We start from the raw sequence: 17,904 nt of genomic DNA, 5'->3' as shown, positions 1-17,904 counted from the left end.
GTCTTTGTTTTATTTTTGAAACAGGAAGATTCAGGACAATTTTAGATTCAGTATTAGGAGTTATGGAAGGGTAGTCCTCCAAGACAGATGGGATAATTGGTGGTTTAAAGTTGGTGACATCCCAAAGGGTGTTGATATCAACACCACCTAACTTTCAATGAATTGCTGGTAGGATTTTCCTTGTAGTACATAATTCAGGTATTTCAGAAACAAATGAATACATAAAACAGTATTAGTTCATGATATTTATTACTGGGGTTGTTTACAGAAAAGTCTTTTTTTCCATTGCTGATTTAAGCATAAGAATAGTTGTTTGTCTCATGTGATCTCCTTTTACAACTTTTATTTTAAAAAAATCATAAAACTGTATCTGAGAAGATATTAGTATCAGTTTTTTTTAAAAAGCGAGAAGGATTGGTGTGATGGTTTTATTTTATCCTAGTAACTCCGACCAAACAAGGTGTAGAACTTGGCAGGGTTCTTGCCACAGATGCATTTGGCTCCAGGCTGCAGCTCACAGAGTGGTTTGAAAGGGATACAAAGGCTTTTAGCTCCCATGGAGGGAGCACCAGGTTCCAGATCCTGATCCCTGAAATTTAAAAACACATGAGAATTTCATTCATTTTTATGCTATATGTTGCCTTTCCTTTCTAGCGCAGTACCTCACAAGCTGCATTGGTTACCTGGCAGTGGTCTTTTTGATCCAATCTTCACAGTCAATTCCCCCACAGAATGGAATCTGAGCAATCTAATAGGGAAAGAAAAAGTATTCACTATTTATAACTCATTCTATAAAAGGAAGATTTGAATTCTCTATACAAACTTATAAGCAAAAAAAATCTCTCAGGCCGTGGCATCTTTACTGCAAATACGCTAGAATCTTTGCTCAGAGGTACACAAGATATGAAAGAATGTTTTTGCATTAAAAACTCACACTCACAGAACAAAACATAACAAAAATGCCTTTGCAACACATTAAAATGTCCCAATAAACTGTCTGCAGTGTAGCATACTCCAGTTCTACGTCCATTTCAAATGTGGACCATGGCCTGTTCTATATATAAACATGGTTATAAGAAGGAGAACAGGGAGATAATAAATGCTGGTTTTTAAAGTGATGTTAATAATGACAATTAACTATCAGACAAGTATCATTTTATACCATAATGTTCCTAATATGCAATGAGTATGCGAATCATTTTAAGTCTAAAAACTTTTGAAAGTCAAAAATCATTCTGGGGCTGGGGATGTGGCTCAAGCGGTAGCGCCCTCGCCTGGCATGCGTGCGGCCCGGGTTCGATCCTCAGCACCACATACAAACAAAGATGTTGTGTCTGCCGAAAACTAAAAAAAAAAAAATAGATAAATATTAAAATTCTCTCTCTCTCTCTCCCTTTAAAAAAAAAAAATCATTCTGGGGCTGGGGTTGTAACTCAGTGGTAGAGTGCTTGCCTCTCCACATGTGGGGCACTAGGTTTGATCCTCAGCACCACATAAAAATAAAGGTATGGTGTCCAACTATAACTAAAATTTATATTTCTAAAATAATCATTCTGTATGAAGAAAAACAACACTCAATTTTTCTTTCTTACACCATATAGAATAATGGGCAGAATCAAGACACTGGGATTTTAGCTTCATTTTAAACTTCATTATCTCATTGAAAATCTCTAGCCCTGGATTTTCATTCAATAAAATATAAATGTTTGACTAGACAGGCAAGGACCCATTAAGTCCCAAGTTTTCAATTCTGCAAATATTTCAATAAAGTTGACAAGGATGTATTAAAATAGGTTGAAAATCATAACCTAGAGCATATATATATATATATTAATAGTTATAATTACTATGATACAATACACATTCTTCTTACTATATAATTGCTACATGTTATACAACTATATTATATATTAAGTTTTTATAGGTGTTCTACATCTGAGATATGGGACAAAGTGGGTTAAGATTTCTCCCAGTTATGAATGCTAAATTTTTCATAGCATGTCTACTTCAAAATGAGACATGTGCAATAATAACTACCTAATAGTTCTATAAAAAATTCCAGGAGATCAATGTTAATGACAGTAAGAACATCATTAACACAGGAGAAATATCAGTTTAGAAGCAGCTGAAGGCAATCTAGAGATTTATCAAGGGGAGACCCACGAGACAGTAAAGGCAACAGCAGTATGTTTCCAGCTTCCTCTTAACTTTAATTTTTTTTTTAGTTGTAGATGAACACAATATCTTTATTTTATATGCGGTGCTGAGAACAGAACCCAGTGCTTCACACGTGCTAGGTGTGTGCTCTACTACTGAGCTACAACCCCACCTCCCTCTTAACTTTTCACTAACTAATTCCAGCCATGTCTTACACAAACAAATTAAGAGCTCCTCCTGCAAATTCCTTCACTTCGGATTTAAACATGTTGCAAAATGCTTCTCTAAGTAAAAGTAACTAGAGACTAGGAAATTACCGAAAAACAAGTATATCTTCAGATGAACACTAATGCAATGGGTAGCAAAAGTCTTTTTTATGTTCATTCAGTGAAGTGTGTTAATTTAATTCCCAAGGTCTATAAACTACTATTGTGATAACATTGTCTCAAGACAATGAAGAAATAAATTTCTACTTAAGTCCTGAGGAGTAGGAATGGGCTGAGGGAAGGTGGCAGAGATCGGAAAAAATAAACATTCAGAGAAGTCTTAATACAGAAATTCTTTGTGTGAAGAAAACTGAAGCAAAACCAAACCTAGATATATAAGCTGAGTAACCAAAAAATTACTTCCTAATGTTCAAAGTTGTAAATCATAAACATTTATAGTAAGAGCACGAAAAAAGCATATTCACATAGTACTGTTTACAATTCATGAGAAAAGAGAGAACAGGGAAAAAACTTTAATCAATAAACTTCATGGAATGATAAAATATTGAGACCATTTTAAAGAATGTCTTTGAGTAATAAATTTAAATATGGTTTCTTTGAAACTTTTACTTCCCTTAATTTATAAAATTTATAGCTGTATTTTAACAACTTTAACAATTTTTAAAGTAAATAAAGTTGTGTTTCTTTTTTCCTTGAAAAAAATTACTAAGCCTTGAGAAGGGTCTATATTTCTAAAATATTAATTTTTTAAAATTTAAAATCATTGTAGCACATGAACAAATTCAATTAAATTTTTATTTGGATTCATAAGTGACAATTTTGTAAAAACTTATGCTTTAATTCTTTCTAGCTTCAAAGTAAGGTTTAGATGATAAGACTTGGAATTTCTGGTTATTTAGTTGGCATTCATAAATATAAAAAAGACGGTATGAATGTTTAGGTTATTTATTCAATCATGAAAGGATTTTTAACAGAATTCTTCAATAATTTCTCTATATTGTTTTAACTTTTGCTGTATGTAATATTTTAAAATTTTTAGAAGACAATATTAATGACAAGAAAGCAATATTCTGGAGCTCCAGTGGCACAACTGGTTAGCATGCAGTACTTAAGAAATAGCAATATTCAAAACTCACAGTGATCAACAAAAGATTAGTAATGCACAGCAACAGTGTACATGCATATATTTATGTATGATATATATATAGTATATAACAGCATTTATTTTTCATTCAATTAAGATCCTCCTCTTGGAAATATGTACGAGAATCAAGTCCTATAAATCAAAAAGTGTTTTTTTCATTTGTACCAATACAGAAGAGTAGAAAAATCAAACTTTCACCTACATTCAAGTTCCAAAGATCCCTTTTCCTTTTCCCCTCCTAGCAAATACAATTCTATTTACAACGACCTCAAAGGTTGCTTGATGGTCAGTCAACCCATCTAGGCTGACCCATGTGAGGTAAGAAGTGAGGTGGAACCGACTACTATATACAAGATACAAAATTTGCTTTTTGGTTCCATGTGCTCTTTGGACATACAACTAAAATATCCTATGTTCTACTTTAGAGTAGAAGATGGAATCTCTGCAATAATTTATCTAATACTAAAATAAAAGATATGATTCCACTAACACCTGCCGAGATCCATTTTTTTGAAATCAATAGATTAACTGATGGTTGGTTAGCTCTATCGATTTATTAACTCTTATGCAATTTCTCTAATAGACTGGGATGCAAAATGTGACTGTCATATTTCTATAGTGAAAGAAATTTATAACTTCAAAAATTAATGGAACAAAAGGAAAACAATCAAATAAATTATAAAGAAAGGAAAAAAACAAAAATCCCTTGCCTTTCTACTGAAATAGGCAGTTTGAGTCAAGCGAAAAATTATGGAACCCAGAAAGGTAAAAAATTACAAAGGCAAGCTTGGCATGGTGGTGCACAACTGTAGTCTCAGCTGCACAGGAGGCTGAGACAGGAGTATCATGAATTCAAAGCCAGCCTCAGCAATTTAGTGAGACCCTGTCTCAAAATAAAAATAAAAAAGGGTTGGGGAAACCCTTTTAGTGGCTAAACACCCCTGAGTCAATCTCTGGTACCAAAAAAATTACAAAGGTAATAAATCAAGAATAGAAAGCCAAATACTAAAGAATTATAAATCTGAGAGGGATTTTGAGATTATCTATTTTGAACTCATTTAAACTGAGAGCCAGAGATTAATTTTCCTGACTCATGTAAGAAGAGACATTATTAATAGGTTATGATCACAAAATAAAATTTTGCTTTATACTCTCAGCATGAATTTGAAAAAAAAAAAAAAAAACCAGATACATAGGAAAGTACATTAAACCAAGCCAGAGAGATCTGACTGCTAGCACCAGGTCTGTGTAGCTTGGGATAATTCATTTGAGCTCTAGCCCATGGTTTTTTCATTTGTAACCCAAGGACACAGGATGGGTTATATATTCAAACGATTATACCAGAATACTAAAGTTCGTGTAATTCATTCCAATAATAAATAACTTTGGCAAATGAAAATTTCTTCTTTATGAAAATTAAGTTTCAGCTATGAACATCTGAATACACATAATACATAAAACTGTTGAAATCCTGAATAGTCAGTAAATTAATTGAAAAGTCTATGTAGTTTTAAGGCAGCAGAAGTAATCACTCATTCTGAAAAAGACAGTATGAGCAACACATTTCCCCACATTATTCATAAAGTTCAATCAATTAAGATCCAGGTAAGTGTTTGTATGGTCAGAGAACCATACATGCACTGAAAGAAAGCAACTTTTGTTGGGGGTTCCCTAAGTTGGTGAGGCCAACTTCAAACTTGTGATCCTCCTTGCCTAACTCTCCCAAACTGCTGTAATTATAGGTGTGCATCACCACACCCAGTTCAATGAATCTTAAAATACGATTTACTGAAATATCCTTATTTTCAAAACTCCTCAGTGTTGGGAGTATAGTTCAGTGATAGAGTATTTATCTAGCAGGGGCAAGGCCCGGGGTTCAATCTCCAGCATTGTAGGAAAAACAAAAACAAACAAAACAAGCGGAGCGGAAAAAAAAAGAAAGAAAGAAAGAAAGAAAGAAAGAAAATTGGAAGTCGCTTACCTTTCCGGAATCCAGTACTTTCTGTAAGTCTTCCAATGTATTAGCCACAACCATATGAGTTTTAAGGTCTTCAGAAGCCCTACCAAAAATTAGAATATATAATTTTTCTTACAAAGTTTTAAACAACACATAATTTAATGAAAGAACAATAACCTGTGAAAGCACACAATCAGTGACCATTATTTTTATTATTGCTGTTAAATTTCTATCGACTAACATTCTATTCCTGGCGATACCACTTGCTACCTGTGGGAGTCTAAGTTTATGGACTTCTCTGGTATTATTTTCTCTTCTACAAAATTGGAAAAACACTCTAGAGTAAATCATACTCTAGTAACTACTATATGGGACTGCTGTGATAACAAAAGTAAGAGTTTTGAAAAAGAGAAACAATACACATGATTCAAAATGTTTTCTTTCACACACACTGCTTAATTCTCTTTTGTAAAAGACTTAGGTTTTAGAAATGCAAATGAACATTCTTTTTCACATTCAAAGTCACACATTTAGTCACACAAGGTGGTGACAAAGGAAGGAAAGACATTTGTTATTTTCTCAATCTCAGGGCTAAAACCATGTGAACTCTGTGCCAGAAACTGCTAGCTATCCACCAAATCTATTTCCTCTTTTTCCCAGTCTTGTCTCTTTTTTGTAGAGAGATGGGCCTATGTGACCAAGTTATAGCCATGGAGAGTCGGACAGGCATACGTATGGCCACCTGCCTGGCTTAACCTTTAAGGCAGTGAGCCGCTCCTGCACTCTCCCCCATTTCCCAACCAGCATTTGAGTAGTTACTTAGAGATGACTGTGATCTAGTTTTGACCATGTACATGACAACAGGCTCTAGAGACTGGCAGAGCCAATAAAACAGAAATCATCTAGACTCCTGAATTATCAGAAGCAGTAGAGCCATCCCAGAACAACCGCAACACTGACTTCATACTGTTCCTTGAAAGAACAGGGAAGTCATTCTTTAAACTCAACTGAAGTCCTCTCTTGGTTAATAGAAGCTTAGTCTACTTCATGTGCACAGAAGTTCTTAAACTAAAAATACTACCAAAAAAATTGACCTTATGAAACCAATAGTCTAATGTGGGCTAAATAATCTTAAAAACCAATTCAAACCTTTGACAAGATCTATAACACCACATGCTTGACATAATAAAATTAATTCATATATTAGTTTCTTAGTCCTTAGTAAAATAAGGATCCAACCACAATTAGTATAATTTGACACCTTAAAAAATACAAGTCATGTTATCCTTATCCGGTTTTTCCCCTAACAATATCTACTAGAATTTTGATTTATTCAAAGGGTCTATATTTTATAAATAAGTATTGATAATATACCAAAATGCATTCAGTGAGACTACAGGCAGTTTTGTTTTTTCCTGTAAGATTCTTCATGTGTCACAATTTTTCTATATTTAACATGTATATCTAAGTAGAAAAACATTATAAAAACAAAGCCCATAATCACTGCTTTACATAAACTAAATACAAAATGTTTAGTATGTATCTTACGTAAAAAAGAACAGGGAACAGAGAAGTTGGATGTGAGGGGAAAGCTTGATAAGAATTTCTTCTATAAAAATGTCACCCCTTTACTAAAGAAATTCACCCAGCAAATATTTAGAGAATCTAGCTACTTATCATGTTCTAATTTTTTAATTACCACAGAAAATAAATAGAAAAGACTGTCCTCAAAGAGCTTTAGAAGTGTGAGGAAATTTCAGGGCCAATTTGAAGGGGATAAAAAGTATAAAAGCTCTTTTCCCTGATGATTAGAATAAATTTACTGACTGCTTCTCATGAGAAAAAATTCACCTTTATGCAACCTAGATTAACAAATGTACTGAACACAAATGCCAGTAGAAAAAAATGCCTATTATCCACTAAAGCACTGGTTTCCAAATCAGAAGTATGCATGCAAACCAAAGAGCAACAAATCCTAGAAATAATCCCTCAAGATAATTCTTATTAGCCTCATTTTCTAAGACAAGCAAGCCAAGAGATGCAAAGTCACTTGCCTAAAAACATGTAAACAAAACCAATGCTAAAATTAGTTTATTCTTTCCCAGATTTATTGAAGCCTAATGTGTGTTAGGCACAGGGTCTTAGATGGAATAATAAATAAGATTAGATAGAATAATAAATAAGATGTAGGAACCACCTCTCCCCAAACTAAGCCTCTATCCCCAGTGACAGTGGTCTCTCTGCATTAGGTGGGCAGGAAAGAAAATAGGTGACAAACTAATGCCACCAATCTTCTGGTGCATTACAGATTGCCTTGATATCTGTGCTTTCAGATCTATGATTCTAAAAGACCTCTCTCCATAGGTCAGCCTCCCTCACCGAAAGGTCTCCTTATCCTGACACTACCCTCAAACCCAATCCAGAGGTTCTTAGCCTTGACTACATTATAACCATCTGGGGAGTTTTAACACTATAGTTGCCAAGCATTGTCTAGATCAACTAAATTAATATCTCAGGAAAGGTGCCCAGGTGCTGGTATTTATTAAAGCTTTCCAGGTGCTACCAACAAGTACCCAGCAGATGAGAGCCAATGCCTTGATATCTCTCACATTTGTATGCCACATAAGCCTAGATCTAATGTTAACCCAAATAAGTCCAAGAGACAGTCCCTTGCTGAGACAGTTCTCAGCTATGGAAGCTCTTTTTTTTTAAGTATTTATTTTTTAGTTGTAGTTAGACACAGTACCTTTATTTTATTTATTTATTTTTATGTGGAGTTGAGGATCGAACCCAGGGCCTTACACATGCTAGGCGAGTGCTCTACCACTGAGCCACAACCTCAGTCCCTGGAAGCTCTTAATGGAGATTAAATTTAGTAGGAAACAGACAACACTTGGCTTTAATTCTCAGAAGATGGACAGGTTTGAAGACAAGAGACATAAGCAATTTTAAGGTTTTACCTTGTGAAAAGGTTAACTTGGATGTCCTCCAAAATAGCATGAAGTTTAGTCTCAGCCTCATTTTCAGCAACAGTCAGCTTTTCTCCAGTGTCACGCCTGACAGCTACAAATTGACAGCTCTTCATATCACGTGGCCCAACTTCAAGTCTAATTGGAACTCCCTATAAAATAAAAAAGGCAATTAAAATGGCATGTACATGTCCCCAGTTGAATAGGCTCATTTCATGGCTTTATCTACAATAAAGCATAAATAATCCAAAAAGCAAAAGCGTAACCAAACAAGAAAATGGCAGGTAATATTCCTTAGATATTATAGAAAACTACTCGAATAATAAATAAAGAAAAAACCTACTGCCTGAGTAGTTCTCAACTATGGAAGCTCTTTTTAAAAATATTTTTTAGTTGTAATTGGACACATACCTTTGTTTTATTTATTTATTTTTATGTGGTTCTAAGGATCGAACCCAGGGCCTCGCACATGCTAGGTGAGTGCTCTACTGCTGAGCCACAACCCCAGCTTCTGGAAGCTCTTAATGGAGATTAAGAGGGCAGCTGATTAGATTAGCTTCCCAACTGCTGTCTCCACTCCACAAAATAGCACATAGGAGAGATGAACAGAAGACTTCTTGAGGCCAAAGATACCCTAAGTCACTAAGGGCACTAGTTCACTGGCATATTCTTGACTCATTCATGGTGTGCTCCAACTGGGGAATCCTAACTCTGGACAGAACTCAATCTGTAGCTTGTGTAAGAATCACCTGGAGGGCTCCTTAAAGACCAGATTGCTGGGCCCCACCCCTGGAGTTTCTTATTATAGTAGGGTTAAAGATGGACCTGGAAATTTATGTCCCTTGGTTTCCTTTGTTTTTTTTTGGTGCAAACCTAGGGCCTGGTGCTCCCTAGGCAAGCACTCTATGATCGAACTACACCCCTAGTCCCATGAAAATCAATATTTCTAACATGCTCCCAAATGATGCTGAGACTGCACATCTTGGGTCTACATTTTGAGAACCTTTAGCCTTAGGTTTTTATAAAGAAACTTAAGGACTGACTACAAGCAAGATTAAGACGTATGAATGTTCAGTTGTTATGAATTTATGTTTCTGAGGGGAGTAAAAACCCTAAGGTTTAGGGAGATCTTTCATTTTGGGGCCTATAACCTTCCTGAATGATCCTTTAAAACTAATTTAGGATTTTAATATTATAAGTCAAGTACTTCATACAATTTAATTGCTTAGTGGTACTCCTATGGAGGACACTAATGGGATGACTGACAAAACATGCCTGGGCTCTAGAATTAGATGGTAGTAATGTACCAGTTTGTTGGTCATCATGTAGGACAATGTAGGATAATGTTCTACATGGATAGACAGTAAGGCAGTGGGGTTAGAATCTTATATTCTAATGGCTCAATCCTTTGTACTCTACTTGCTTTATTATAAGTTTGTGACTGTTTCATGATCAAATATTTTACAACCCAGGTAGAAAAAAATAGCAGAGGTGGAAAAACAGAAAGACTATCTGTAAAGAAGAAAGAAATATGAAAGGGAATAATGAAGAGTCAAAGATGGAAGGTAATCTAAAGTCAGATAATAGAGGAGGCAATATTTTATTAATGTTTTTTTCTAATTAGTTATAAATTTACTTTCAACCTCGTTTTAAAAAAAAAGGTCTTCATTCATTCATATTATTTTCTCCTTTCTATTTTCATAATACCAGAGAGAGCTAAAGAAGAATTATGGGCTCTGGTCTAGCAACCAAACCATAATATATCTCATGTATTTATTTGAACAATACATATATATGTCATGCATACATGCACACACTGTACAAGGTTAATTGCTTATCAAATGAATGTGTATCTACATTTCCCCCAAAATGTCCTCTTTTAACATGAATTCTTGGACTATGTGGAAATAAAATGATACTAAAAGGTGCAATTAGTGGACTGGGGTTTGTAGCTAAGAGCTAGAGTGCTTGCCTAGCAGGCACAAGGCCCTTTGTTCACTCCTTAGTACACCCAAACAAAAAGTGTTATAGGGTAAGCAATCCCTTGTTCAAAATGCTTAAGACCAGAAGTGTTTCAGATTTTGAAATATTTGCATAGACTTTACTAAATTTCCCTAATCTGAAAATCTTAATACCTAAAATGTTACAAAATCTGAAACTTTTTGATTACAACTGAAACTCAATTTCTATCAATATTTTTCATGAGCTAGTGAAACTTTCATTTTTAAATTTTAGGTATGGAGTTTAGAACTTAGGTGCTTTATTTTCTCTCTGAGGAATATAGATTAGGAAGGTGCAATAGACCCAAATCATGGTAAGAATGTCTCTCTCACACAGTACAGGTCACCAGGGAAGCCTAGTGAATAAGAAAGATCAAAGCCAAGTCAGTGTTAGGAAAAAGAATGAATAAGAGGAAGAGGAGGAGGAGGGATTCAGAAATGCATACGAATGACAATTTTTCTTTCCTTTTAACTAAGTTCATAGCAACAGTAAGTTTCTTTTTTAACATTTGGTACCCAGTCAAGTATAAATTGATTTAGAGAAACTGCTACTGATATCATATAACAGCTATTTCTAAGTAAGAAAAAAAGATTACAATTACAGACGAAATTATACAGAGAAAATATTCACCTTTAAAGTCTTCACTAAAGGTAGGAGAATATATAAAGGAGAAAGTGCATTAGATAAAAGGGAAGTAACAGATTTTCAGCACAGAAGATTTATCTCAGGGGACATTTAAAAAAAATTATCAGCAACTGTGGGAAATGCTAGAAATATTAGTATGGAATAGACCCAATACTGTCAAGCTTCCAGGTTTGAAAGCTTAGAGATGCAATCTCACTTACTTTGTGTTTGTGTGGGGGTTGGTACTGAAGACTGAACTCAGGGTATTTCTCTAACTGAGCTATAACTCCAGCCGTTTTTGTTTTGAGATAGGTTCTCCCTAAATTGCCTAAACTGGCTTTGAATGCTGGATCCTCCTGCTTCAGCTTCCTGAGTTGCTGGGATTACAGGTGTGCACCACCATACCTGGCAGCTTATATATTCTTGACTCCTAATTTTGAGATCCAATTAAGATTTTGTGTCTCAGCAAAAGAAAAAAATACTAAATCCTAGAAGTTTATAAAATGGAATTAATAGCATAGATTATCTATTAATGACACTGTAATAAAAGAATTAGGCTTTTTTTAACAAATAATTTTTTAGTTGTAGGTGGACACAATGCCTTTATTTTTATTTATTTATTTTTATGTGGTGCTGAAGATTGAACCCTAGGCGAGCACTGTACCACTGAGCTACAACCCCAGCCCCAAGTTAGGCTTTTTTAAACAACATAAAAATCAACAAACTGATGTGAAATAATGTGGTACAAAAAAATCAAGTAAGAAAATCATCTCTTGACATTTTACTATTAATTATAACAATGCTAGCTGGCTGATGCCCGTGGATTATTGTTCTGACATTCTTACTGGTCAAATAACATTATTTGAATTCCTAGCATACACATTTTAATATACCAACCATGTGAAATTTATTCATTATAATCAAAAGCTTTAAGATCATTTTTTATTCTAACATAATAAAAATAGGCTTCCACAAAACCTTTTTCTTTTTGCAGTGCTGAGAATCAAATTCAGGATGTTGCACATGCTAGGCAAGTGCTCTACCACTGAGCTACATCCGCAAACTCCATTAAAACTATTTTAAGTTTAGAAAATATATAAACTTTAGGTATCACTATTATAATTTAACTGAACTGTGTACACAGTGCTGAACACTTGGTTTAAGTGAAGAAGAAAAGAACTCATAACTATAAAAATAGAGAAAAGTAATAAAAGCCTTAAGTTTAACAAAAAGAAATGAAGAATAGAAAAAATGTAAACTGAGGGTATAGGAGTAAACAATACAACTAAGGAATTTACCTTAAGTTCCCAGTGATTAAATTTCCAACCCGGAGAATAGTTATCTCGCAAATCGACTTTTACACGAATATTAACACTGCGTAACCGCTTTTGGTAATCATTGCATTTTGCAATCAGTGCTTCTTTGTCTTCTTCAGAAAGTGCATTTGTAATACCACAGGGAATAACCACCACCTAGAATTCAGCACAAAGAAAAATCATATAGAAGAAATGAAGCCCTATGCTGCATAATATCCAGGAGTGAAACCATATGAGTGACTGTTAACACAAATCAACTTGTGTGATTTCTAATCTACATATAATTCCTAGTAATTTGCTACACATCCCTATCTACACTAAGGGCATTTTCATCTGACTTACTATATTTAGTTTAACTTATTTTAAATCATTTAAAAAAATAATTAAGAAAAAGTTTTATACAAAGTACCTTTAAAAATTAAGAGTAGAAACAATAAATAATATAAATGATATACATAGGTACACAAACACAACACTAACATCTGTGTTGTGTTCTAATGTTCCTATTACCAGCAAAATCTACCCAAATGAGATTCAGAAAGTCACCCCTTCAAATTTCCTTTGGTAAACATAGCTTGTATTTTTTAAATGGAATGATAAACGGAAATATTCTCCTTACCTGAACACAGGCCACACGGGGTGGTAATATTAAGCCCATGTTGTCCCCATGAACCATGATCATAACACCAATAGTTCGAGTTGTTAAGCCCCAGGAGCACTGATAGGCAAATTGCTTCTCTCCTGGTGTCTTTGGATCTTCAAAAATGATTTCACACATTTTGGAAAAATTCTGACCTAAATGATGTGATGTTGCTCCCTAAAATAAAAATACAAACATAAGCTTTAATTTTTAATAATCTCTTACTAAAAATGAGTACTATTAGACCACACACTTTAAAATAGCACTACAACTGTTTTATCTCTTTTTATACATAAGGTTTTAAAATATAACTAATATAAAAATTGACTAGGGTTAGTCAAAAAATACTATATAAGTGTTTTGCTTTGGGACAGGCCTTTACATAGGAATAATCTGACCTACACAATTTAAAAAGGATTCCATTCTTTGGTTAATTAAGGATATAAATCATGACTTAATTGATCATGGAGATTTAAAGTAAAGGAGAGATGTGCTGAAATTGTAATATGGCCTAGAAAGCACATGACATACTTTTTGTTTGTTGGTTTCTGAGATGGTGTCTCACTATGTTGCCCAGGCTGGCTTCAAAAATCAAGATCCTCCTGCCTAGTCTAGAGGCATGAGCCACCAGCCCTATTCATTTAATTTTTGAATGGTACATTAAAACATAAAAATTGTACATATTAATGAAGTAACGTGATTATTTTGATACATGTATACATGTATATATTTGTGCAATGTTTAGAGCAGGTTAAACATATCTCCTAATTTTATCATTTCTTTATGGTAAAAACCTTCAAAATCCTTTCTTTTACCTTTTTGAAATGTATACTACTATTATCTAAGTTATCCTATTGTACAGAAGCAAGCCAAAACTTCTTGCTCCTAACTCTAACTTAGAACCTACTGATTAACATTTCCCCACCACAGACTACCCTTCCAATCTCCCCAATCTCTGTTAATCACAATTCTATTATTAACTTATATGAGATCAATTTTTTTAGATTCCACATGTGTGGGATCATGCAGTACTTGTCTTTCTGTGCCTGGCTTATTTCATCATAACATAATGATTTCCAGCTTCATCTATATTGTTGTAAATGACAGGATTTCATTATTTTATGTCTGATAGTATTCCACTGTGTATACGACTACATATTCTTTATTCATTTATTGATTGATGGACACTTAGGTTGTTTCCAATTCTTGGCTATTTGTGAATAATGATGCAATGATCATGGGAGTGCAGTTGTCTCTTCAACATACTATTTCATTTCCTTTGGATGTATCCCAAGGAGTGGGATTGCTAGATCATATGGTACTTTATTTTTTGAGGAAAATCCATGTTTTTCCATTTGGCTGTACTAAATATTTTGTACAAGAGACTACTTTTCTTATCACAGAAAAATTGTTGGATCTGCCCATGGACTGTGCTTACAGTCATCTATGCAACAGTTTGATACCTGAATAGCTCTTCCACTAGCGGATATAAATGCTTCTATTGTAGTTGTGTAGTCTCCTCCTGCAAATTTTTCCTTTTCAGTCTTTCTTCCTCTTACAACAGGAATTGCCAGGAGTTCTTCATATACCCGAGCATATAATTCAAGTATCTGTAAGACCTGTATTTAAAATAACATGTGTTCAAATTCAGGATGTATTTATTCATCATAAGTCTATAAAATTATACTATTTAAAGCTAATTGTGCTGGAAAAAGCACTTAAACAATAAAAAGGAGAAAGTTAAGTAACAAGGAATGTAAGATTCATTAAGAATATATCCAAGATGTGGCTCAGTGGTAGAGTGTCCCTGAATTCAATCCCTGGTACCTCCACCAAAAAAAAAAAGGACTATATCCAAGAAAGCAGTGTGAAGTTAAATAACTATTAAAAATGTATATAAATTTGGAATATAAAAGAACATAAATGATTATGAAGAGATATATCGCAATCTGAGTAAAAATTGCCTGAAAAATGCGTAATTTCAATAATGAAATTAGAAAGTTTTCTATATTTTAAGATCCAAAAATATTTTCAACTAAAAATTTAAAATAGCACATTTCATTTATCAATAAAGTCTCAACAAAAAGTTCCTTAAATCTATATTCATTTCAATTGATTTGATTTTTCTTTTATCAGGTAATACATAACTTTTAAGTAATAAAAAAGCAGAGCCTGAACAAACAAACGGAATATAATTATACAAGACAATTTTCTATACCTCTTCTGCTGCTTCTTCAAAGGTAGCAAAAGCACTGTGCCCTTCTTGCCAAAGGAATTCACGAGTTCGGAGGAAAGGCTGTGGGTGCTTGAACTCCCAACGCTAGAAGAGATAAAAGTGCAGTTTGGTCACCTGCAAGCTTTTCAATTTTTATTAACAACTTTACATGTGAGTAATCAAAACTCAACTATGATCTAAAATACTTCAAAAAATGCTTTCATACTCCCAAACCTTTAAATATAAGACTAAAAGAACACAAAGTATGTTTTTCTGAAAAAGTAAAATGAATAAAAATAATGACAAAAGAGTATAGGAAGGTGTATATACCTACCACCACATTGCACCACTGATTGAGCCTGATGGGCAGGTCTCTGTGTGACTGCACCCATTTTGCATATGCAGGATACATTACTGAAAGATGTAGAGGGAAAAAGGCAGTTGGTCACTTAAGACTTTATTTCATCTGTAGGCCAGTAAGAGTTAAACCAGCAGTAAAACAGCAATTAAAATGTGTATTTGTGTAAATGTGTTCCCAGTGTTAAAATGGTTAAGTGACTAGCATTATCGTTTTAATAAAGCAAATTACTCAACAATATAAATCTACCTAAACTTGTTTATACTCTGTTCTTCACATGAGATTTGTATTTAACATTAATTTGACTGCTTTCATGTTCTGTTTTTGAAAACTAGCACATGCCATGTTCTATGTTAAGTTCTTTGCATTCATTATCCTATTCAGTTCTCATGTTCAACTCACAAAGTAGATGTCATAGAAATTCTAAAGATGTGAAACTTACATAACTTACTAATTCAGAAGTTATGTATCAGAATTGGAAGGATATGAAAGCTTTTGCCACAGTTCATAGCCTACTCATGATCTACAATTAGTAAAACAAACCAAAACACAACTCCACTAGTCTGGTATATGAGAAAAAAAGCTCACATCATAACTTCAACAATGCATTCATTATACAAGGGTAATGCTAGAAGTACAAAAAAAAAAAAAAAAAAAAAAGAGCAAACAATCCTTAACTAGAGTCACTTTAAAAGACATCATCAAACCAAGAGACTCAAAATTTTCAGTAATATTCCTATTTACTGTGTTTAATTCTAGGAAAATGACTCAATCTTTCAGAGACCTTTTGTCCCTGCAACATAGAGATACCAATAGCTGCCTCTACTTTTCTCACAGCATTATTGTGACACTAATAAAAACAGATGTGAGTAAAAACACTTAGTAACCTTTAAAAACCATTCCTGAATGTAAATCTAAATATGTTAAAAGGCAACAAAATTTGAAAATATAGCATGAAGATTAATTAGGTATTTATAATTTTATAATCAATCCCAAGAATAAAACATTATCTCAGTAAGATTCCTTGGAAAAAAAAAAAAAAAAGATTCCTTGAAAGGGAATTACTGAATTCAATAAGTCATTTTAAGTTTATTGCTGAAAAATTATAGCAAGAAATTTTAAGATAAGTATTTTCTTTAAAACCCTCTATCCTAATTATAAAGAGTTCTGAAACATTGTTACAAGGATTATAAAAAGCACAAAAGTTGGGATTTAACTTTAGAAGCTGTTTCAAATGTTTCAATGAGTCTTCTCTTGTGCTCCAAGGCCTGTTTCTCACCTGTTTCACTAGTAGGACGAATGGCAATTGGTTCTGCTAACTCTGTTTTGCCAGATCTTGTAACCCAAGCAACCTAGTGAGATAAAATCATTTTTCATACAATTTTAATGGCATTTTAGAGCAACAATAAAACTTAGGCAAGTTTTCACTATTTCAGGTTTTCTTCATATCAGTTAAGGCAAGGTAAAATAACGGATGCTATTACTGTGAGGAAGGTTCAAGTCAGTTAGTTATGAGACATACAGAATTACAACTTTCCATAAAAACAGAAATATAATTTTTAAATAAAAAATGACTTTGTTTATCTAAATTGCTTTTTATAAACTACTGATATAATTTTGAATTTATGAAACAAAACTGCAAAAAATAAAGCAAGCAAGTTAGCTTACCTCAGGGGCAAAGTCAGCAACATGAGTCTTCTCTTTCTCTAAGGCACCTTGAGACACAAATATGGGGAAATAGCAGTTTTCAACACCAAGTTTCTTGATCTCAGCATCAAAAAAGTCCTTGATGGATTCCCAAATGGAATATGACCAGGGACGAAGAATATAGCAGCCACTTACATCATAGTATTCAATCATTTCTGACTTTGTGATGACCTATTTAAGAGAAAAATAGTCTATAAGACCTATATTTAACCGAAATTCTAGTATAAGTGGTAACAGTATATGGTATCAAAATCTCAATGTGGAGGCTTCTCCTGTTTGTATATCTTCATGTGGAAGATCTGAATGATAGTAAGCCAGATAGTCCTAAACTGAGAAGAGCAACATAAGAAGGCTCTGAACTTTCAAGAATTAAATTCCAACCTTGCCTCTGCTATTAACTTGACTCACCTCATTATGGGGGAAAAAAAAAAAATCAATGACGACTCTCATAGGGCTACTTTTCAATTTAATAATTTGTGTGGCAATGCTTAGAAAATTATGACACGTTAAAAGACTATAGTGTATATTACAAAAGGTACCATGCATTATTAACTTTTTACCTGGACTTTAAACATAAAGTTTAAAGTAC

General features: G+C 33.6%; 1 protein-coding gene across 3 annotated transcripts in view; it reads right to left on the bottom strand.

Annotated features, from left to right (window-relative positions):
• Positions 1 to 232: 232 nt before the first annotated feature.
• Positions 233 to 17,904, bottom strand: part of Eprs1 (glutamyl-prolyl-tRNA synthetase 1) — a 73,607-nt gene continuing 55,935 nt past the window's right edge. For 2 of the 3 annotated variants that reach the window (XM_048809345.1, XM_015483633.2), the window contains 11 exons: positions 17,277 to 17,486; positions 16,888 to 16,960; positions 15,585 to 15,664; positions 15,254 to 15,355; positions 14,499 to 14,654; positions 13,015 to 13,212; positions 12,378 to 12,551; positions 8,446 to 8,606; positions 5,510 to 5,588; positions 684 to 748; positions 233 to 589 (listed from right to left, as the gene is read on the bottom strand). In XM_048809345.1, the coding sequence (XP_048665302.1) occupies positions 439 to 589; positions 684 to 748; positions 5,510 to 5,588; positions 8,446 to 8,606; positions 12,378 to 12,551; positions 13,015 to 13,212; positions 14,499 to 14,654; positions 15,254 to 15,355; positions 15,585 to 15,664; positions 16,888 to 16,960; positions 17,277 to 17,486 (1,449 nt within the window). In that variant the 3' untranslated portion in view covers positions 233 to 438. Of the gene's footprint in view, positions 590 to 683; positions 749 to 5,509; positions 5,589 to 8,445; positions 8,607 to 12,377; positions 12,552 to 13,014; positions 13,984 to 14,498; positions 14,655 to 15,253; positions 15,356 to 15,584; positions 15,665 to 16,887; positions 16,961 to 17,276; positions 17,487 to 17,904 lie in introns of those variants that run through there. The other variant, XM_048809346.1, reaches the window with a different exon arrangement.

The sequence above is a fragment of the Marmota marmota genome, unplaced genomic scaffold, assembly GCF_001458135.2.
Source record: "Marmota marmota marmota unplaced genomic scaffold, marMar, whole genome shotgun sequence".
Classification (NCBI taxonomy): domain Eukaryota; kingdom Metazoa; phylum Chordata; class Mammalia; order Rodentia; family Sciuridae; genus Marmota; species Marmota marmota.
The sequence above is the reverse complement of the archived record's forward strand: the minus strand, read 5'-3'. Positions and strand labels throughout refer to the sequence as shown.